Consider the following 23,722-nt stretch of genomic DNA (forward strand, 5'->3'; position numbering starts at 1 on the left):
GTAGTGTGTGTAGTGTGTGTGTGTGTGTGTGTGTGTGTGTGTGTGTGTGTGTGTGTGTGTGTGTGTGTGTGTGTGTGTGTGTGTGCAAAAATGAAGAAAATGAAATAAAAAATGCTTTATTCAATATCATAACGATTAATTTATATAATTATTATGTATGTAATTACATTTAAATGTAATTATGTATGTAATTACATTTGTCTATTTAAATAAAATGCTCACATTTATAAGATTATATCCTCTAAATGGAAGTTTTTAATCATAAAATTAATTGTCGGAAATGTACGAGTTTTATATCGTAATCATACTTATAATTGAGACTGTTGAGGTAGAGTACATAAATATTGTTTCGTTGACAGATGTTTAAATTGGAAATAATTGATACTTAAACAAGAAGAAACATTAGAAAAAGAGATCAATTGTAACGATAGACTTAAATATATGATAATTTGTAAAAATAATATATATAATATATATATAATATATAATAACATATATAATAAATGTAAATATAAAGAAAAAAATATTGAGTAATTAAATGATATTTAAAATAAAAAAAACGAATAATTTCAAAGAACTGAAAAAATGATTCAGAAAAATTATTTAACTTTGCTTTCATTTTTATTTAATAAAATTGTTGTAATTTTTCTATATTAGAGATGCTCACGTACAATTAGTCTTAGGTATATTAAATTGTAATCGTTTTTAAATTGTAACGTAATGCAGATTAATTTGAAATAAAGTAAAGATTCGGCATCGTTTATGCTTCTTTTCATTAATCGGCAGATAGATGTACGCATGGAGGAGTGACTGCTATTAATTAATCACTCCGTGACTATCTCGTTAATGCGATGAGTAAACAATTCGATAAAAGTATAGAAATGGACGCGCGTGTATACGTGACTTAGAAACTCGATGGGACCTCGTTACGGCAAAGCCGCCCGCCGCGAGATAAATACATTAAATGAAAGAGTGTGTATCTTTAAAATAAGATATCTCGATATATCGGGTGTAACAGAACTTTAACATAATCCTCCAACGTAGCATGCTTTTCCTCGAATAATTATTCATCTGAATACATTATAATTATCGATTCAATAAAGGCGGTTAATTTATTCGCCTTCCATATATTCCTTCGCTTCTTCTTTCCTATAAAGCGTTCTATTTCAAGTACAGAAAAAAATCCTCAAGATCCAAGCCTTATTTCTTTAGAAAACCTTCTTAATCATTAATTTTTTAAATATATATTACAAAAATAGACATTACTTATTTATTACAAATCAATAATTACTCTATTAAGGCTGAATTGTTCTATCTTTCGATAAACTTCAGCTCACTGTCTTACTTTCTTATTCTCTTATGCTCTTATTCTGTTTCTTTTTTGTTTATCTAGTAAGTCAATTATTAAATAATTTATCCGAAGATGGAACAACCGACCCTTAAACTAGCAGATAATTTCGTACAAGAAAAAAAGAAGAAAGCCATCGCTAATGCCATCGTAAATTTATTACGAATCATACAGATTTCAAGTCGAATTTTCTTCATTCTTCATTTTCATCCATCGATCGAATCTAAACGAATCGGGAATGGCGGGGATGATTAGCCGCTCTCTCTTATCCAGAGGAACAATTCATTCGTTACGTAAAAGCAAATCGCTGCGGGAACGAATCTCGATTAAGCCAAGGGGATATTCTTTAACGAGATATTCCGTAACAACGCGACATCTCGAGCAAGAGAAGGACCGCATTGTTTTCTAACCACCGGGTACGTAGCGGCACTAATTCGACTTTATTGACGTGCGTGCTCACGCGATATGCGACATGTCTCTCGCCTTGCGAGCACTTGAGTGACACGTGATGTGAGCATGTGCGTTTCGCACGTTAAGGGATGGGCGACGGGCGTTATCGCGTTTCGCACAAAAAGCCCGCGAGGCGTAGATTGTTGAGCGAAGTGGAGCTCGAGACTGCCTTGAGCTGGGTCAGGATTAAACGAGCGAGCGTATGTGAGCAATCCAAGTCAAAACATACTAATGCTCGTTTTTGTCAATATAATAATCAAATTAACTTTAATCTCGGTCCAACTTACTCTTCATTCTCTTTTAATTTTTAAAACTATATAAAGATAAAGAGTTAGTTAAAATTAAATTATACTAGTAGAAATGAATATAAGTCGAATATAAGTATTAAAATTAAATTATACTAGTAGAAATGAATATAAGTCGAGACAAAATCAAAACGACATTATTCTGATTTCACATATGCAGGGTTGAGTAAGTTAATGTTTTTTTTTAACTGAATAAAGTTAAAGTTAATGGCTTTATAAAATTAATAGTTAAGTTAAGTTAAAAGTTGAAGGAATAAAAAATTAACTTAACGTAAGTTAAGTCAATATTGAATTAATTTAAGTTAAAAAAAAAGTTTTTTTGAAAAAAATTATTTTTTAGATCATGTCTTAATTTTTCTTAAAATGAGATTAAATAACTGTAATATAGATTATTAAATAAATTTAATTTTAATTTTTTATTCATATGTGATATAAATATGTAACGCATATAACACATATAAATATATAACGTCATAAGTTATATAACTTTTAAAAAAACAGTTAGCATATAGAGAAGATACAAGATCAGTGATTACTTTTTAATAAGTCTTAAGCCATAAGAAACCAATTACAATCGAAGAGAAGAATATTTGATTGTAATTGGTCAATTTCTTAAGACTTAAAACCTCTATTGTAGATCCGAACTAAGGCTTATGGCATAAGGCATAACCGCTTAAACTAATCAGAGGGCTGTATTAGCATCTTAAGAAATTACTTAAGATGATCTTAAAATATGAACAGATTATGAATATACGCCCTTAGTTTTATTATATCTTATTATTTTTCGAAGCTATTTAAAAGAGATAAAAAGTTTTTTAACTTAAAAGAAAAGTTAAAAAGTTAACGTTTAAAAGTAACTTAGTTCAATTAAAATTTAATGCATTTAAAATTAACTAAGTTAAGTTAAAAGTTATTAACTTTTTAACTTTTTTTTAACTTTTAATATTTTTAACTAGTTATTACTCAATTTTGCACATATGAAAGATGATGATTTCTGGCTGTTTAAAAAAAAAATTTGACTGTTTATCAATGTTACGAATCAAAATAAAACATTTTAAATTTTTTATTGATTTTTATTCCTTGAGAAGACATTTGTGGATAGATGCTAGATGTCCAAATAAACCGTTTGCGATATCCACACGCACAAAAATCCAACACGCATTATGAAGTCGTAAATTGTTTAAACCCGAGTTACACTACACATTCAAGAATACTGCGAATTGAAGATTAGAATTCAATCAATCAGAACGAAACGGATTAAAATTAAAGTCATCTGACTCGAATTCTGATCTCTAATTCGCAATTCCTTAATTTCCAATGTGAGGGCTTAAAAGTCTCTCTCGCAATCCTCGCTAATCTCTTACTAATCTGAGAAAAAAATTATTTGACTAAATTAGTTTAGTTGGCTTTATTTCTTTTGTTGGATAATATATGTGTTTAAGTCAAACATAATATTTTTTAATTAAATACATATATTCTTCATCGAAAGAAATAAAGACAAATTAAATTAATTTTTAGTAAATGAACAATATTTAATTTTCTCAGTGAAGAATAAACAAAAATAGAAATCCTGATAAAAACGTTTTTCCTTTGAATATTGATCTTTTCGAGACTTCTAAGTGTTCTAAGCTATGTATATGTATTCAGAACGTCGATTTTTTTTATTCGATCTTTTTATATGAATGTAATTTCATCAGAATTACATCAGAATGTATGTTCATCAGCTTCTACTTTTAAAGAGTGATCAATTAAAAATAACAAATATCTTTACACAAACAATAATTTTTGTCAATTTTATTTTTCTTGTCCAAAAATGTTACGTTATCACCAGATTTTCATTAGATATTATTTATAGAAACTGCTAAAAATTGTAAACATTGTCTCTAATTGTTGATCTACTAGAAATTATTAATAATTATTAATTCCAAATAATTATAGTAATTAATTACTTTTACTTATGGCTAAATGTAAATAATTACATTTAAAGTTTCAAGTACATTTAAAGTTTCTTTTATATCTGTACAAGCAAAATCAAGGCTGTCGTCTTTTTTATCATGATTCCGCGATACACGACATTGTTATGTTTTACTTCCTATTGTGAAAGTAAATAATGTATTAGAGTGATTGCATAATGTTCAAAGACTCGGTTCGGTTGAATAATAACAATTTTAACGAATTCGCTGTCGAGGAAGATAATATATTTTTAAACGAATGCCAAAAGTGCCACATAATAATATTTTAATGGAAATGTGAATAAATGACTAATTGTAAAATTTATGCGCTTCTTTTTATTTATCTTATTTTCCAATTGTATAATATCCAATTGTATAATATAATTTAACATGTTATATATATTCTTAAATTTAATATTATTTGATTTGACACACACATTAACATTATACAAAATTTAATACATAATAATATATATAATGTATTCATTAATTTAGCATATTTTTATACATTAAATTTATGTAAATTATTAGAAATGCATATTGTAATTAGAGATTTTCGTCTACAAAGAGGTTAGATTTATTCGAACATTTTTCTTTTTCTGTGCTTGAAATATGTAAAAAACAATGATATTGAAAATGAGTAATTTAATTGCATTCATTTCGATTACTAATAAGTTGCACGTGATTAATTATCCGATTGAAAGCGTACTATGTTGAAATGCATGAACATGTTTTATACAAGAAACATTCATATCAGAATGACTGCATGATTTATCCATTCAATAATAACCTAGTTTACTGTTACGAAACGATGAACAGAAGTGAAAGATGAATTCGATAAGAAACATAATGCATAACCAAATATGTCACGTTAAAGCAACTACATTACGCTGATTTATTCAGTTTAATAATAAATTGCTTTAGTGCTGCAAAACGTTGAATAAAAAAAAATGAAGAATTTGATTAAAAACACATTTGAAAATAAATATAAACTTAAAAAGTTCTTTTCGCAATGGTCGCTTCATTTCATTCAAGAATAACTATTGCGTTAAAAAAATTTTAATTGCATTCTTTCGAAATTATTCAATCTCGATATAATTTTACCTGTAATCGTAATAGCCCATTGAGAAAAATTAAATTTACTATTATATCATAAATAAAAAGAAAAAAATTAAGATCGAGATAAGCAGTAATTGCGAATTGTGGTGTCCTCTGTAGATCTTTTTACACGATTATATAAACAAGTATAGTCGATAAGCTAGATAATTTATTCATGATTTTATTTTCCATTTATTTCACATGATGCTTTCTCACTTTTGTATACACGTGCGTTCTCAATTTCCTCTGATTAAAAAAAAAATGTCCGATTGAGGACCAAATCTGATGATTTTTTTTAAAAAGACCACTACAAGAGTATAACAATTTCAAAATTTCAGTAATAATAATCGACCTCATACAGAAAATCGTCGATTTCCGACGGAACAGTAGTTAAAAGAAGCTATAACTTCGGGCCGCTGATTCTGATGCGCAATAATGATCTGCAATATCGCAATTCACACAATAAAGTATGAATAATTTTGATCGGTATCCAGGAAGCTACAAACGGACTAGATCGTCATTGTAACGTTTCGATTTATTTTTCGATTTTGCAATTCGGCCAACTTTTTGATATAAATTCAAGTGTCCAAGAGAAGCGTCATCAGTAAATGTCTTCCCTATACATTGCATGTTTCTTGCCAAGATATTCACGTATGTTCACAAAAAGAAAGTTACCATCTTCATGTGTAACATCAAAGATCTGTTTCCAGTAAGTAAAGAACAACAAGAAAAAGAGACATAATATTACGTAACTTTGAGAAGCCTGTTAAGCTCATATTTGTTTGCATAAAAATACATTTGTAATAAAACAAACATTATTTTATATATTTGTTACATGTAAAAACTTGTGGAAGATATAAGATCTATTAGATCTATCTCTCTCTAATAGGATTATATTTTTCTTCTTTATTGAATGCGTAAAGAACCTCGAAGCTAGATTTTAGTGGTTATAAATAATATTTCTATTATTTATAAAGGAGGCTGCCCACGCCATTCCAGTTTTTCTGGATAAAAATTATACAAAAATATTATTAGGCAAGCGTTTAACTTCGATCAAGCGTTCATAATATTGGATTGTAAAGTTCGTGTCGATGTTGAAGGAAAATTGAAACACAGAAAATTTAAATTTTAATATACATTTATTAAATTATATAGATTATATAGATTAAACGGCACGAATTTTCCGGACAACAATATATAATAGAATTCAAAAATTATTTTTATTCTTTTTTAATATACATCCCAAGAGATTATGTTTAGAAAGATTGGGCTTAGATTTATTAAAATATATATTTTTGCGCTCAAAATGCACGTATAGAAACTGATAGCAAGCTGACGTCAAAATAACGTTATTTGACGTCAAAATCATTTAACGTAGCTTGCTATTTGGAAAATGAGTAGTTTAATTGCCTTCACTGAATTGATAACTAGTAAGCTTCGCATGATTAATAATCCGATTAAATGCGCATTATTAAAATATGAACAGGTGTGATTTGCCTCTCCATTGTGCATGTCACATTAAAGCGATTACACTAGGCACTAGTTATCGCATTGATTTATTTCATTTAATAATTATGTGGTTTAATATCGCGAAATATTGAATAAAAATGAAAAAAAAAATTCAGTGAAAAATACAGTTTATATAAGAATGTGTCACATGTTAAAATGCTTATAGCATACTGATTTATTCAATTTAATAATTTTTTGGGTTTTCTATATATAATAAGTCATTAGCTAAGTCTTAAGCCGTAAGAAATTATCAATCACAGTCGAAAATCACAGCTTAAAAACTTATTATAGATTAATTTATTGTAGAAGGCTCATTTGATATTGCAAAAAAAAATTAAACTTAAATCTCAAAAATTGAATTCAAATCTTATTTTGTTATCACAAAATTGTATCATCTTACCTTACTTATTTTTCTTATTATTAAATATATTATATATTGTATTCAAGAAATTCCGGAAGGGTTTGAGGATCGCCGTGTTCTCATCCATTGTTAAAGCCGGCGATAATCCGCAAATCTTTCGGTATCTTTGAAGATAATGTAAAAGTCTAAAAAGCTTTATTGTGTGTTATATATTATAATATATATTGTATGTTAATATACTAAACTAATATAATAATAATAATACGTTAAGCATCATATAATCTCTATCATACTTTTTCTTTCAAAAATCTGTTTGTCTTTGACTGTTCCCTTTAATTCAATACGGAAAATGAATCACGTGTCGCGATTTTGCACGTGAATACAATAAGCTGAGCATATATGAGAGAGAGCCGATCAGAGGCTTCGATCAACTAGTGTTGCTCGTTAAATCAGATTAAAGCAATGTCCAAAGCGTAAAGGTCGCTTTTAAGGTCAGCAGAATTGCGCATCGCGACGTCATTTGTCGTCAGAACGTACACCGCGAATGATGGATTTCACCCACATAAGGGTGCATCAGATACTTTCATCGATTTTGAGACCACTCGTATTGGAATCGACGATTGAAGATAACATCGAGCAGGAAGAGGAGGAGGGAGAAGACGCATAATTTAATATTTTTGTTTATACAAGAAAAATTGTGTCAAAGTTATAACTTGGTGAAGCGATTATAAATGTTTACTGTAGTTAATTTTCAAACGTTCAGTATTGGATATTTAAGTATCTCTCTGCATGAAAGATATGAGATTATTAAACCAAATCGAAAGTTTCTAAATAAATAATAAATATGTCGTTCTAAAAAAGTGATCGAGTTTCATATAAAATAAAGTTCAGAAAAACTATTACGTAAATTGGTCGCTTTAATTATATTAAATATAATTAGAATCGATCTCCACGAAAAAGAATAAAAAGAGTTATAATAAATGGAGTACATTAATTATCTCATAACATTATTCAATGACAAATTATTTCACACATCAAACGTGCTAGATAATTTCGAGCACGCAAAATGTGGAAAGTTGAAATCAGAATTTTATGTAAGTCTCCTGATATAATCCTTTGTTTGATAGTGTCACAGATAATAGTAAATATAACATCTCGCGCAATATAAAAAATAATTTATTCAAAGTTAATTTGCGATATTATTTCATCTACAGCATGACGAAAATGAAAATAAAGTACCTGTTGATGCGAAAGGAAATTATTATTACGCTAACTGTGATGCTTCGGTGTGGATGAGGAGCTGCGAGAAAGAAGTGATTGAGCCCTTACGATCGAGCAAAATCATCGGCACCATCCCGAAATGGCTAAAAGGCACCCTGCTGCGAAACGGTCCGGGCAATCTAAAAGTGGGCAAATATCGTTATCAGCATCTCTTCGACAGCTCAGCTTTGTTACACAAGTATGTTTTATATTAAAATAAAAGCTAGAGAACTTCATTGACATAAATATTGCGCAGATTCGATATCGCGGACGGTGAGGTTACTTACCAGAGGCGATTCATCCAGACCGAAGTGTACAAAAGGAACATGGCAGCCCAGAGAATAGTTTACAACGAGTTCGGAACTAACGCGACACCGGATCCCTGTCAGACTATATTCCACAGGTAAACAGGAGCGAAACAATAAAGATAATCTTGAAATGAAGATAATTTTAAGTTAAGAAATATACTTTTCACAATTATTTAAGGAAATCGAGAGAAAGATTTGAATGTTTGAATTAAATTATGAATATTATGAAATAAATTATGAAATTATGAATTAAATTATGAATTCATAATTAAATTATGAAAGGTTTGAATTCAAAATGATTTTTTTTTATTTTGATGTAAAAGTCAAAAGATAATTTTTTGTTACAATTTGACGTTAGGAATCAAAATAAAGTAATTTTGATTTTTTGTTAAGTTTTGTGTATTTCTTGGGTAATGGTAGAAAATTATATATAATATATTTGATAAGTGTAGACAAATTATATACGTTGACAAATTATATACGTTGCAATGCTTTGAAGTCTTGCAAGTTGTCTCTCTATTTTAAATTATTTTTAAAATGATTTTTCAGAGTGGCTGCGGTGTTCAATCCAAACAAAACACTATCGGACAATTCCATGATTTCGATATATCCATTCGGTGATGAATATTATACGTTCACGGAAGCGCCAGTGATGCACAGAATTGATCCAAAGAATTTAGAGACAATGGGCAGGGTAAACGCTCTCCTTTATTTTAAATTTAAATATTCAATTTAAGTTTGTAATATTTCAGTTTCTAATATTAATTTGTAGTGAAAGTTCATAATAAGTTCTCTAGTTGCAAAAACTATTTTTTTCCGTTCGTGTTTTGCAGGTAAACATGTCGAAATACGTTAACATCGTAAATCACACCTCGCATCCTCACGTTATGGCCGATGGTACGATTTATAACGTAGGATTGAGTGTAACATCGATGGGACCTCGATACAGCGTTGTATGTTTTTATCCCAATTGCGTAACTGTTGGTAAGATTTTTTATCACTGAAAAAAAATTTACTAAGTTTTAATAAATGTTTGTTATCATATAATAACTAATTAAACATTTACTTGTAATAAATAAATATTTATTCGATAAAAAAAGATATTTAAATTAAATTAAATGTTCTTGTATTAAATAAACATATGTTTACATTTAGTAAATATTTAGTTGATATTATTCAATTGGTACTATTCAGCAGACATTTATTAAAATTTATTTATTAAAATTTAGTACATTCTTTCAGTCATATAATATAAAAAAAAATTTTTGAAAGAAGAAACTAAAAGGTTTACGGTATTATCGGCCACGTAATTAATTTTACAATGGAAAAAAATAGATTAATTTTCTCGAGCTTTTACAAGTTTTGAAATAGAATAATATATTTTAGACCATATTAAAATACTTAAAACATAAAAATTCTAACATATTTAATATTTATCCAAAATATTTAAATTATATACTTTAATCAATTCAAGTGCGATTATCTTAGATAATTCCGGAAAAGAAAAAGAACTCTCCATGTTCGATCAAGCGACAATTGTGGCCAGTATACCGTGCAGGTGGTTGCTAAATCCGTCATATATGCACACCTTTGGCATCACGGAGAATTTCTTTATCATAGTGGAACAGCCACTATCGATTTCGATCGTCCAGATGACAAAGAATCATTTCAAACAAGAACCTATGATGAATTCCTTCAAGTGGCACGAAAACAAAGGCGTATGTATCCATCGATGAAATCAGATAGTTATGTATGTTAAATCATTATGTCATATTAAAATAATGTGTTAAATCGTTATTAGTACGTTAAGGTATCTGATGTTTCTGTCATATCAGACTCTCATCCACGTAATCTCGAGGAAAACGAGTCAAGTTGTAAAGACGTTCGTTGCGGAGACGTTTTTCTACCTCCACATCATCAATCAATTCGAAACTCGTGATAAAGAGTATATTGTGCTGGATATATGCTGTTATCGGAACCCAAAGATGTTGCAGTACATGTACTTTGATGCGATGAAAGTATGAGATTCGCGCAGCAAAAATACTTTACTTACTCACGTAACTGATAATTCTAACGAATATTTACATTAATGTACAGGATATGCATGGGAACGCCAATTTCTCAAAATTGTTCCGCGCCAGGCCACTACGTTTCGTACTTCCGATGAGAAAACCGAATTCGGACACGCTATCGGACAATCTTATTACGAATGAAACGATGCATCAGAGCACGGAGTTCCGAGATGTCAACGGCGAGTCTATCGATCATAAGTCGAACTATGACGTCAATGGCAACGTTGAATACAACAGTGAAGCTAAGTTTTGGCGAGACGAACACAGAAGCGTTCTGCAGAAAAAGCCGGCCGCTCATCGACTTCTCGACGGCAGAATCTTCGTGAAGCCAGAGCTTCTCTGTGATGTCGGTTGCGAGACTCCGCGAATAAACACGGATTTTCATCTTGGCAAGGAGTATCGATACTTCTACGCAATTTCCTGCGATATGGATCTGAACAATCCTGGAACGGTCGGTACATGAGCTTCCAAAGTATACCGCGCGTTCGATAAGGAGTTGCAAGTCTACGCTCTTATTATGTAATTTAGTACGACAAGATATTGATAGCATTTTACTGCATTAATAAAATTAAATTTTATTCGTAGCTCATCAAGGTCGACACATTCCAAAAGACCAAGAAACTGTGGCAGCAAGATGGTGTTTACCCAAGTGAACCAATTTTCGTACCAGATCCCAATGGAAAGGTATCAATTGAGCACCATTTTTTTGGGAAAAGTAAATAAGAAAGGATTTAAATTACTTTTCTCTTGCTCTTTTAGAACGAGGATGATGGGGTGATTGTGAGCTCGATCGTGTGGGCGGATAAAGAAACACGAATCGGTTTATTGATCTTGGATGCTGTGACATTTACAGAAATCGCAAGAGCTACTTTCGACACACCGGGACCGGTACCTAAATGTTTGCACGGTTGGTTCAATCTGAACAAATAACTGAATGCGAAAGAAAAATTATTTGAATTATTTTGAGACTTTTTACTATTAATTTTTTAGTATTAAGTTTTGAGTATTAAATTTATCATATGAGGGAGTCAAAGTTTGCAACATGGCAAATTGTCTTTATTGTGTAAATAATTTTTTTGTGGAGAAATTTTTTCTCTATTTCTCTCATTTCTTTTGAAATAAATTAAGTATTAATTTATTGCATGATTACATCAACCTCGATTATTGAATTTTGCTAGCGAATCATGAATCATATATAATGCAAACAATCTTGAAAATCGTTTGTTCTAATCATTTTTGCGTTTGTTTTTTTTGTAACTACGCTGATAAATATTGTCAGATACACGAATATAATAAGTCATTTAATATTTTTTAACGATACGCAATGTGTTTACAATCGATGGCCTTTGTATAAGAATGCGACAACACGCGGCGCTGTTCGCCGATTATAATAAATGTAACAATAAATGTACAATTATCTTATCAAGATGAGAATCTAGTCGAGTGGAATGTAAAATCTTAAACATCGTCAAAAATTTTCGCAGCTTATTGAATGGCGGAATATTAAATTAATATTAAAGCCATATTCTTTAGACTGCAGTAATAACAATAATTATAATACAAAGTTGATTGAACAATATCGTCTCAATTGCACTATTAAAAACTATCAAAACAATAACTACGATATATATGATCCTTTGCCTCTAATATCCTAATTAATCTAATAGTGAATTTTTTTACAAGAAAATACTCTTCATTCTGATACATCCGAAATGCGATTTTCGATTGTTAGAATACATATCTTGAATAAATTTACTAAAGAATTTTTAATGACAATCAAAAATCGCACTCGATTTTCAAATTGAATAATTTCTAAACGCGTCCTGTAAAAATAAACATGAGCTAGTTTTTAGAAGAAATCCAATGGGAATTTTTCCCGGCTGTTTCTAAATTAAGTATCATGAAGAATGAAAGAGAATTGTCCGCATTTTCTTGCTAAGTTCAATCTACAACATGACGATCTTCTTGTATACTTAAAATTGACAATAGTTAACGATTAATAAATAATAGTCTGGCACAACCATGGTCAGATACTTATTAGCTGAAGGAGCGTCAGCGTAGAAACTCTAAATGATCTCGTATATCGATATCATATTATATTAGGTCCAATTATGCACGTTTTATTACGCGGGAAAGTGCAGCGTGGCTGCTTTTGGCACTACAAATCACTTTCGCTCCATCGAGAGATCCGTTCAGCCATTTAAAAAACTTACCTTGTCGCTTGTCGATAGAAACAATAAATTCGCGATTCAGCATATTTCATAAAGGTACTCTCAACTCGATACCAAGAATACGAAAATCCATCTGATTCCAGTCCAGACTTCGCGCGTGTTCTTGTATCGTGCAAATGTTATTCTAATAAAATGTATAACGAAAAAACATACGTGTTTCACGAGGTTTCCAAATAAAACGATTTAAATCATCCATTAAGAAACGAATCTCGATGTGCGAATATATCTATCTATCTATCCGATAAAAATAATCCGCGTATATGAATGTGGATACTATCGGGGATCGCATTTCACATAACATTATGTTAGAACGAAATAAGAAATTCCGAAACGGAACTGCAACGCTTAATACTATTTCGCGCATTCGCGTCTTGTCTTGGGACTTTCATTATTTCGCTCACCTTAAGGCTTAAGTACGAGAGATGTGTTTGAGAGAATATCATTACGCGTTACTCGCACATAACGACTCCGTCGCTCTCGAAACGCGTGAAAGGGAAAACAAGGAAGGAATAAAGGAAAATTAGATAAAACACGGCTCTCGCATTATTTGGGCCGCATCACGCGATTATGGCGACGCGGCTATCACAATATAAGCTTTTGCTTTCGATTTTGACACGGCAAAACCCTCAGACTTTGTCCACTTTCTCGCAATCCACGGAGTTTATAGAGTTTATCGTGTTGATGTTTTTGTTGCTCTCCGTGTCCGTCTCGCTTCTCGCCAGGCTCGAGAGCGACTCAGCAATGTGTGATTCGGGATGCATCGGCAGAATACCAGCGTTCGCGTCCTCAATGGCTTTCCTGAGCTGCAAGATAAAATCCATGTATAATTTTATTAATGAAATTAGAGTTTATAATTTTCATCCCTCAATCAAGACGACTATTCATTAATTTTTAAGTGTCTTGCCTGAAGAATTGTACTATCGTGAACCATACCTCCTTCAACGCAACTACTCCGACCAGCCTGCCGATAGCCGTTACATAAGCGTGATTCACACCGACCATACTGAAGAGGCTGTGCACCTTGAGCAAGGACGTTCTTTCGACCAGCTGGAAAGGAGCTGGGTCAATATGACACCTCGAGAAATCTACCTCGAGTGCCATCTCGCTTTCCTCCCATCGTTTCTGATCTTCGGCCGACATGTCTATCACTCTCTCTCGAGGCTGATTAACATATGCAAATGTGTTATTTAGACACTGTATTTAGAGGAAATAATTATATTTGCTCACCAATTGTACTTTCTTCGATGTCGCCGGACTTGGGGCCAGCATGGGCGTATGAGACTGCACGTTCATGACATCTTGACTCCCTCTGGTACCCAACTCCGGATCAGGATCCACGTCTTGCAACGTGGCGGACTTACGGAAGATCGCCTCGAACGCCAAACGAATCCTGCGATATATTAATAATTATTCTTCCATGTTCCATTCCTTATTATTTACTATTCTATAAAACTTATTAAAATATTTAAGACGCTTAAAAAAAAATAAAACAAAAAAGACCGATAATATATGTAAAATGTACAATAGATTACTGTATAAAATATATTTTGTACTATATGAAAAATTGTTGAAGTTAAAGATAATGAAGCGATTCACCTGCTTTCCGCGCCTGTAACTGTCGTATAAGGTGTCACCGCCGGACTTACTAACGGGCTGAATCCCTTAAGAGTGAAAGAATTAGTCTTCTTCAAAATTGACTTTTTCGGTTGCGATCCAAACACCGGTGAATGGAACGTATGCTAAGAAATGCAAAAAAAATATTACAAATATTAATCTACTATCTAATCGAGGAGAGTGATATACAAAGAGAAGAACAACCACAATTGACGTCAAAGTCAACCACACGAACACTTGCGAGAACTCACATGATCGGGACCGCTGCCGTTGTTTGCTGACATCGTTAGATCATTAACACTTTGCCTCTGCATCTTGAGAATGTCCGGTGCCGGGATGACCTCAAATCTCGAAGGTCTTCTCGTCCTCTCCTGCTCCCTCAGCTGTCGTTCTATTTCTTCGCGTGCTCTCTCCTCCGCCTCCTTGTGCCATTTTTGTGCAACCTAGAATGTCGACGATGATATATAGAAACGAAAAATAAAATCGCGAATGAACTTCCAAGGTATTGGAATCCTACCTGCAATCTTCTCTCGCGACCGATGTGCTTCTCGATAAGTTTGACTAGTGCTAATCGCTGGATCGATCCAAGTAGAATCATGGAGTCCGGATTATCCACCAATGGAAATCCGCGAAGCTTGCGATTTTCTTTTAATATGTCTTTCAGTTTCTGATAACTAATACCATGCCATATGTATTTGACATCGCGGACCATGAAATCCTCCACGTAAACATTGTACATTCCTACAACAATTAATTTTTTTTACCACCTTTTCCTCGGTTGCGTAAAATCTGTGACAAGTCATAAAATTACCTTCTTATTTATTCCGAACGAAATGCTTTACGAAATAACAATATAAATTCAGTTAATTGAAAAGAAGATAAGTCATCATAAAACGGAGAAAATACCTACCTGAACTGGATGGAAGTAGATCAGGCAAGTAAGGCAATTTCTTGATAAGAATGATGCTGTCGTATATACTAGGCTGTAAGAGCGCGGCGATGGCATTGCTGATCAGCACTGCTATCATTATGGGTACAATATGTGTGATCTGACCGGTCATCTCAAAAATGATGACACTAACGGATATTGTATGCGTCACCGCGCCGGAGAACGCAGCCGCGCCCACTGTGGCATATCCACCTAAATGAAACAATTTCACGACATAAATCTAATTCTTCCCTTAATTTGCTTTCCTCTTTAAATTCGGTTAAAATTACCTCACGTACCTAAGTATGAACTCATGAATTTTTTAAAATGCTTACACGTTTAAGAAACATCAATTATTCGCAATAAGTTATTTTTCAAATATTTTAATAAAAAATAATTTTTTTTATATTTCAGTTCAATATAATAAGAATCATCAATCATCAATAAATAATTATATGTATAAATATTTAATTTAAGATACCTGGTACAATGGGTGTAATTACTCCGCCATAACGTACACCAGTGGGAAACCAAAGAGCCATGGCTTCACCAACCGTTCTGCCTAGCGCAGCACCAATCTTGAATACGGGAATAAAAATTCCAGATGGTACCGGCACCGTTGAACTTATAATTGAAAAGATGAACTGAAATCGAAGTCCGTTTCTTCTATTTTCATCTGTTCTTATTATATAATCTATTTAAGAATATCGCGATCGAGTAATTATGCGAAAAAAAGTCATCTTCTTACAGTGAATAAAACAAAACTGAAAAGTCCACTGAAGACATCGGTATATGATGTCGACCAATGCTTCACGATATTCATCTCCTCGACGCTGAGATTCTCCTTGGTCCAAGTAAAGTTAGTGAAAAGCCCGAAAACTTGATCGTGCGTGTTCAGATCACCAGCCATGAATTGGCCGAGCCCGACGGGAAATGACACAGATGAGACTATCAGAGATACAATGCCGGGGTACAGAAAACGACTGAAATTAACGAATCATTTCTTGATCACAAACTCAAAATGATTGTAAAAAAAATTCGCGTTGTGGCGATTTTTAGAATTTTCGATATGCGACTTCGAATGACTTACTTCTTCTGTAAGAAGCTGTTCATGCTCTTGTTTTTCCGCATGAAGATCACATATTGCCTATGTAGCCAGACGTAAAAGGCGCCCAATAGCCCGCTGCCAACACCGATCAGGGCGAAGACGAGGAGCTCCTGTGGATCGAAAGGGAACTCCATAGTGAAATTGGTGGCAAACATCGCTGTGATGGTCTCTTCGCGCTGGAACCAGATTGCCAGTAGACGAAACATCGTAGCACCGCAGACTGCGGCGAAGAAACCACGCCAATAATTCCTGACTGCGAAATACACTGTGGTGACCTCGATGCTGAAGAGGACGCCACCGATTGGGGCTGCAAAGCAGGAAGCGACACCCACCGCGCAAGCCGCGGCCAGCATCTCACAATTCCTGCTCTCGTTCTCGTAGATGCCCTGGAAGCTCGTGACTAATTTGGAGAGGAGCGTTGCGACGATGCTGGCGATGTGCACAAATGGACCCTCCTTACCGAGTGGCAATCCTGAGCCTAAAGTTGCCGTCAAGCCGATCACCTTTGGCATATCACGATCTTTATTATCTCTGTCTCCCTTTTACAGGATTATTGCGTTCTTTTATAAATTTTAAGAAAGTTGTAGTTCAACTTTGATTGTGTACGCGCTCTTGTTCTTAATTAATTTTCTTAAGCTTTTACGAGTATAGATTAAATAGTTTCGTGAATAACTAACCTTGGCAACCAAAGTACGAAAAGTCAAATATTCTTTCAACGCCACACCGCGTAGAATGGTCTTCATTTCTGGGATACCCGAGCCTATACTTTGAGGTGCAATAATGTGCACGAAGCCAGCGCTAAAGAGAATAAGGCACACTGGCATGGACACCCAGGCTAGGTACTTGAAAGCCGGATGCGTTGTAAGATCCTGATAGAGCCATATCCTGGCTGGTGAAACGAGATTATCGTTAATGTGCTATATATATATCAATGTCAATATTAAAGACTTTACGTTAATTTCTAATACTTTTGCGAAACTCTTTTAGCCCTTTTAATTAAATCTATCTGTATTACCATTTGCATTATTAGAATTAGAAAATATATATATAATTTGTTAATATTGTTAATATTGTTCGATATCAAAAAATTCTGTAAATATTCTCGTATAACAAATGTAATAATTATTTAAAATGTTTTGTTTGGGGATGAAATTTATATTTCCAAAAGCAAAATAGACTGACCGTTATTACACATGGAAATTCCACGATCCATGGCATAACTGATGAGAGCCATAATAATACCGAGGAGGGCAAGGAAAATCCAGTCCTCGCCTAGCCGGGCGCCGGTATGTTTCCAGATGAAGGCCAGCAGAGCCAATAGCTTCCGGCACAAAGGACCTCGCCTCGATTTCCGTAGATCTTCGGCCCTTGTTTTATCATATTTTCGTCTCGCTTTTTCTTGATATTTGAGCTTGCGTGCCTCTTCCTTCGCGTACTCACCCAGATCCTTCGTGTAGCGACCATACATCTGCAGGTAGTTGGTTTCGCATCATTTTGAATGTTCAGTTGTTAATTAATCGATTCATGCGCAGACGAGAGACGTCAGACTTGCTCATTTGAATTCTGAGCCCACTTTGGACGGTCCATAATTCGAATTAAATGTGAGATTCAATATAATATAGCAAAATATAATTTTTATCTTATTATGATTTTTATATCGCATTTTCTATAAATTTACACCAAAATGTAATCCAAATTTTCCTCCATTCTTAGTTTTTTTATAGCATTTGCAAAATATTACTTAAAGATAGTTAATTATTTATAAATAATTTATAAGTAGATAGATATTTTTAGACACAATAGCTATGCTCGCGCGCGTGTATTATGTTTTATAAAGTTATAATAATGTTTAAATCAATCAAAAATTTCATGCAAGCATAATGCAGAAAAATTATGTATTGTTAATAAGTATAGTAATAGTGCATATATATTATTAATAATTGCATATAGTAATTGTCAACTAAATATTAAAATGACTATAATTCACTATAATTTAGCGTATCGCATTCTGTTAATCACATCGTTTCTCTTCGCATAATTTATCATTAAATTCGATATTTCATTGGATCTCAAAAATACTGAGTACCCTTCTATCAATCAATTTGGACACGTGCTATTCTAGACTAGACTACCTTTTCGAAAAATTAAAAAAAAATACAATCAGTATCGTTTGCATAATTTAATATTGTTCATTTTTTCTTCTCAAATGTTTCGAATATTGTGAGATTTTCTTGTCGATCCTTCGAATGTTGTGTTTTATGTATACTATATAAAAGAAGGTAATGTTATATTAACAGCATTATTTTAATTGAAAATAATCTTGTTGATTCAATAACGGTGTAATAAAACAAATAAAATTTTAATAAAACAGAAGAATGTTTGTTACATTAATAATGTTACGGCATGTTAACAAAATTATTTTCGAATTATTTCGAAATTATTTAAAATAATGTTATTGATATAACATTATTTTTTCAGTGTACTTATTATCATACATACTTATTATCTGAAAAAAATACTCAATTTCGATAAGCTTGCTTCTGACAATAATCGAAGTTGTTGCCAATTAGATCCGCAATTAGAAGTTGTCAATTGATTTAAGTACTTTCTTATGATACTAATCAACGGAGAAATATTAGAGAAAAGAACTTTCCTTTTTTTTTACCGATAATATAACACTAAAACAACCGTCTTAAAACTGATATGAAAATCATCTCTGATACCATACGGTATAAATATGGTATATACTATCTATCAAAATAAACGGTTATCTAATTTACAAAACGGGCCATGTCTGTAATGTGATTCTTAACAGATTAATAAAATGATAAAAAATTTTCTAACATACTGCAGTAGCGGGGATTCTCTAAAAGTCTTATCGATGATTGTTCCTATCATTAACTAACAACAGCCAATGGCAGAATAATCTTGGAAGAAAGCGCTCTCATTGACTAACGCTTTAGTTAACGATAGTGATAATTGTTGATAAGATGTTAGAGAATCCCACTGATCATAGCGATACAATCGATGGTCTACGAAACGATGGTTAACGACCGATTAGTTTGTACCATTTTTTCCAAATGTCGTTGGATATGTTTATTTGTTAATTTAATATAACTACAAAAAAAAGAAAGTTAATACACGCTAAAATTATGTTGTTGCATAAATGTCATTTCGTCAAGCATATGTCATGATTGTCTACATGCTGATATTATTATTTTTTTTATACAAGTAGCGATATATATACATAACGAACTATCACGCAAGAAACAGCCTCAAGAATATAATTATACGAAATTGTTCGTAATGGCCATAATGCCGGGAAAACTGTGCGCTCTCGCGACAAAAGAGTCTCAATAGAAAACCTACCTTGTCGCGAAAAAACATGGTGAAGTTAAAATGTGAGGGTGTACTTACAAGATAGCTGTCGTTACAGACAAAGTATGCCCTGTTCAAAACCAAAGTTGGCAAAGAGAGCTGGGCAAGGATTTTCACGGATTGCATCGAAGATTCATCACTCGGATAATTCAGCTCGTGATAATTCGAATTTAAGTCCGAGGATGTGTCTTTCATCGACTTCTCCTCCATTTCGTCCAAATAATTGCAAATTTTTTTAATCTACAATCTGAAGTTCCGCTACACAATACAGTGTAGTGCACAAACAATCCTGATTTTTTCCTTGGAAAACTCACATCTGTCCGTCATTAATAATAAAAGATGTTTTATTTGGTTAAAATCAAAAATTATCACTTCATTGCAGGGTTGATAAAAATCATATAAATTATTTAAAATGCTTAATCGATATTTTTAACACGGTTAAACATGTTTTTTTTACTGTCTAAAGCATGTTTAAAGTACTGTTTAAGTATACTGTTTAAAGTATGCATTAAAAACACAATGTTTTATTCTTAAAAAAAAAAACATCTCTTATCAATCTTGCCTTATTGTAATTGAGTTCTAGTCAGAGTCATTGAGTCATTAAAATTTTTGAAACTCGATAAATCCCAAAATCCAATAGTTTTGATGTTTATAATTTTTATTCTTCGTTTTTTGCGCATTCTTATGCAATAGTTATTTTTAGGATAATAAGTAAAATAAGAATTTAATCAAACAAAATAACAGAAAAATACTAAAAATACTTTACATCACTTACTTTCTTTGCTATTTAATAAATTCCCAGTATCAATATATTTTTAAATCACGTAAATTTGTTAAATTGTTTATTATAAATTGTTTAATATGCACAGAAATCTGCTTTGTTTTTTCCACACTAACAAATTCATAAATTCTCCATCATCTGATTTACTTTCTTCAAACGTTACCCAAAAAAACATTTCGTTGATTAATATTAATCCACTAATAACAAATTTTTTTAAGCTTTATATTTTAATTTGGCTTATATATCCAGCATAATAAAGTTTGAGTCTGTCACATTTCTATTTGCACAAGTTTCTGTCCGAATTTAACGACTTGCAATAAAATTGCGATAACGTCTGTGCGAACTTTCACAACCGCTTTGAAGAATTCCTTTTTTTTTAACAAAATAATCCTATGCAACTGTGCGTGCGTGCACACAAATGCAAACTAAACAGCGACGTCTCGTGAATGTCTGCTTCAAAGCTCAGCAGAATATTTGTTGAAATTTGGCAACAGTCAAAATCCTTATTTTTAGCATTGCCCAGCCAACGTCAACAGGGCGAAATCCTATTGTTTATTGTCGAATAAGCTGCAACGTATCACCTAATGTTGTAAATTCATCTGATAGACGTCCTGGTTTTCGCACCATATCTTTTATCGCAAACTGTTTGTCAATCAAAAATTAAAATCAATAATGCTTACAGAAAGTCGACACAGGTTGTAAGTTTGTAACATCGTAACTACTATAATTGAACGCGTTTTATAATCTTTAAGTGAATTAACATCTTAAAGTCAAATAATGCGATTTACTTGAATAATCCTCAATGTTGGTATAGTAGTTTCAATTGATGCTTCTATGACCATTTTTAAATTATCAGAGTCGGAAATATAATCAGAAATAGAGACCTTTTTAAATTAGATATTGAAGATAAAAGTTCAGAGTTAATGTGATCGAGTAGATGTGTTTTCTAAAACAAAAATTGTCAGTTCTATTTGTGATAAACAATTAAAAGCCAATTTATCTTTAAATGTTTGTCTAAATAGCGAACGTTAAAATGAAAACATTACAATTACAAATTAATTTGTTTACAAGTGTATCAATAATTAAGACTATCATCAGCATAAAAAATTAATTCACTTATAAAATGCGAAAAAAAGATTATAAAATCATTATAATAGTTCATTACAGTAGTTACGGTATTAATTTTAATTATGAAATGAAATTAGAAATTTCCCCTAGATTATATATATGTTGATCGAGAATAATCTAAAAACTAAGATCGAAACATTATCACTATTAAGCATTATACTAAAAGATTTTAATAAACTTACAACCTGGTTCTTTTTATATGGGCGCTATTAATTTTTAATTTTAATTTTTTTATTTAATTATAAATAAAGCTCATTGGAACATTGTTTTCATTGTCTGTATAATATCACTTCTTTCAAAAAAATCTCAAATTTAGATTACGAAGTACGTATAAGATTTATTTATTATACAATGTGATTTCGCGTAAAAATATACTTGGCACGAGATGTTATCACACCTGTTATTTATTCGCCACCATTAATGTACGTTTTCACTCTTTTGATAAATTTAATATTCTCAAAATCTTATGTAGTCACTCATATATTCGACACGGTTTATTTATCCGCTTCTATTTATCTGCTTCAAATTTATATAATATATATTATACTTTCATCAACCCTCAATAATCAGTCACATACGTTATCGTGCGAATTGTCTTAAGTAGATAAAACAGAAAATAATAACGAGTAAAAATATCGATAAATGTGAGGAGTGATTTCTTTATCAAGATAATTTTACGATAATTTCATCTCTTTTTAGAGAAATATATACATGTTATCTTAACAATTATTTTATAAAATGAGATCGAGCGACAGAGATAATCGAATCTCAATATTGATCGGAGTATCAATGATCTTAATTATAACTATGATATATACAATATTACAATTTTGGCAACATCTTTAGAATTTATTGACGATATAAATATGAGTACAGATGCGCATATGCATCGCGTAATTCCATCGAACAATATTGCAACTGTACGATCGTGCAATGACTCGCAAAATGCAAAATACTTCAGGATATCAATTTGATTTAAGATTATAGACTTAGAAATCGATTAATCTAAGAGTATGAATTGTAATTCTCGCGCGAAGAGAATTCGTGCCGAATCATGTATAAATCGAAGAGATAATATCATTGAAATATTTATAGATAGAAAGCCGCGTATTTTAATCATACGGAATAATCGATTTAAATATGAAGATGCGTGAAACAGAGATTAGATGATATCTGACAAGTTTGATTCCTTGGATCAAAATACAGGTGATATCTAATACCGCTACGCATGATCGTGACGTCAATGGTGACCACGTTCCACTGGGCAATTGGCCTCTAATCCAATTTTAGTAATTAGGCCTAACCAATTGGCGATACAAATAACAAGTACGTTCGAAAATAAATAGGGTAATTTGCTTAAATCATACCTTATAGATACAATTTCGATTTAAAACTTATATAAGCTCTTTACGCTATAAAATGTAAACAATAATTAACATTATATGTCAATTGTAGTTACATTTTATACGAGATTGCAATAAATATTTTTAAATCGAAATAATTTAATTTAGGCACAGATGCGATTTAAGCAAATTTATCTTATTACGTAAACAGAAATTATCCAAATTAGTCAAATTGTTAATTTGTCCTAAACATTACAGCTGTTCTAATTATTTCATCGTGGAATTAGCATTAATATTTATTACTAAAACAATTTTTGCAAATTATTAGCAGTATTCGAAGGTATTAATACCAGCCATAAAAGAGAGTTAAGCCAGGCAATTCAGAGATGCACCCGGAAATTGCACGATTACGAGAGTGCAGCTTCAACCACTGCTATAATATGCATATATATATATATATATATATATATATATATATATATATANACACACACACAATATAGANATAATAATAATAAATAAGTAATATAGTACGTGTAGTTATATAT

At 31.8% G+C, this 23,722-nt stretch overlaps 2 protein-coding genes across 2 annotated transcripts in view; one reads left to right on the forward strand and one right to left on the reverse strand.

The window, feature by feature from the left end:
* Window positions 1-8,003: 8,003 nt before the first annotated feature.
* LOC105627461 (carotenoid isomerooxygenase) lies at window positions 8,004-11,593 on the forward strand. The gene is made up of 10 exons (XM_012208744.1): window positions 8,004-8,117; window positions 8,238-8,482; window positions 8,540-8,686; window positions 9,141-9,285; window positions 9,425-9,575; window positions 10,080-10,309; window positions 10,427-10,609; window positions 10,689-11,114; window positions 11,249-11,347; window positions 11,423-11,593. Exons 1-10 carry the CDS (start codon window positions 8,004-8,006, stop codon window positions 11,591-11,593), a joined length of 1,911 nt encoding a protein of 636 aa, XP_012064134.1.
* Window positions 11,594-13,520: 1,927 nt separating this feature from the next.
* The window catches only part of LOC105627463 (chloride channel protein 2), a 13,268-nt gene continuing 3,066 nt past the window's right edge, over window positions 13,521-23,722 (reverse strand). Inside the window, exons 3-14 of the mRNA XM_012208745.1 lie at window positions 17,727-18,012; window positions 17,222-17,433; window positions 16,527-17,047; window positions 16,185-16,419; window positions 15,918-16,080; window positions 15,419-15,649; window positions 15,026-15,249; window positions 14,760-14,951; window positions 14,491-14,633; window positions 14,122-14,284; window positions 13,828-14,055; window positions 13,521-13,697 (exon numbers count right to left, since the gene is read on the reverse strand). Of these exons, the coding sequence (XP_012064135.1) occupies window positions 13,521-13,697; window positions 13,828-14,055; window positions 14,122-14,284; window positions 14,491-14,633; window positions 14,760-14,951; window positions 15,026-15,249; window positions 15,419-15,649; window positions 15,918-16,080; window positions 16,185-16,419; window positions 16,527-17,047; window positions 17,222-17,433; window positions 17,727-18,012 (2,775 nt within the window). The remainder of the gene's footprint in view (window positions 13,698-13,827; window positions 14,056-14,121; window positions 14,285-14,490; window positions 14,634-14,759; window positions 14,952-15,025; window positions 15,250-15,418; window positions 15,650-15,917; window positions 16,081-16,184; window positions 16,420-16,526; window positions 17,048-17,221; window positions 17,434-17,726; window positions 18,013-23,722) is intronic.

This window comes from Atta cephalotes (assembly GCF_000143395.1).
Source record: "Atta cephalotes unplaced genomic scaffold scaffold00009, whole genome shotgun sequence".
NCBI classification, from domain to species: domain Eukaryota; kingdom Metazoa; phylum Arthropoda; class Insecta; order Hymenoptera; family Formicidae; genus Atta; species Atta cephalotes.

Coding starts and splice junctions, on each gene's coding strand:
- LOC105627461 (XM_012208744.1), top strand. CDS start 8,004: ATGGAGTACATTAATTATCTCATAACATTATTCAATGACAAATTATTT. Junction 9,576..10,079: donor TCCCAATTGCGTAACTGTTG/GTAAGATTTTTT, acceptor CGATTATCTTAG/ATAATTCCGGAAAAGAAAAA. Junction 10,310..10,426: donor AGTGGCACGAAAACAAAGGC/GTATGTATCCAT, acceptor CTGTCATATCAG/ACTCTCATCCACGTAATCTC.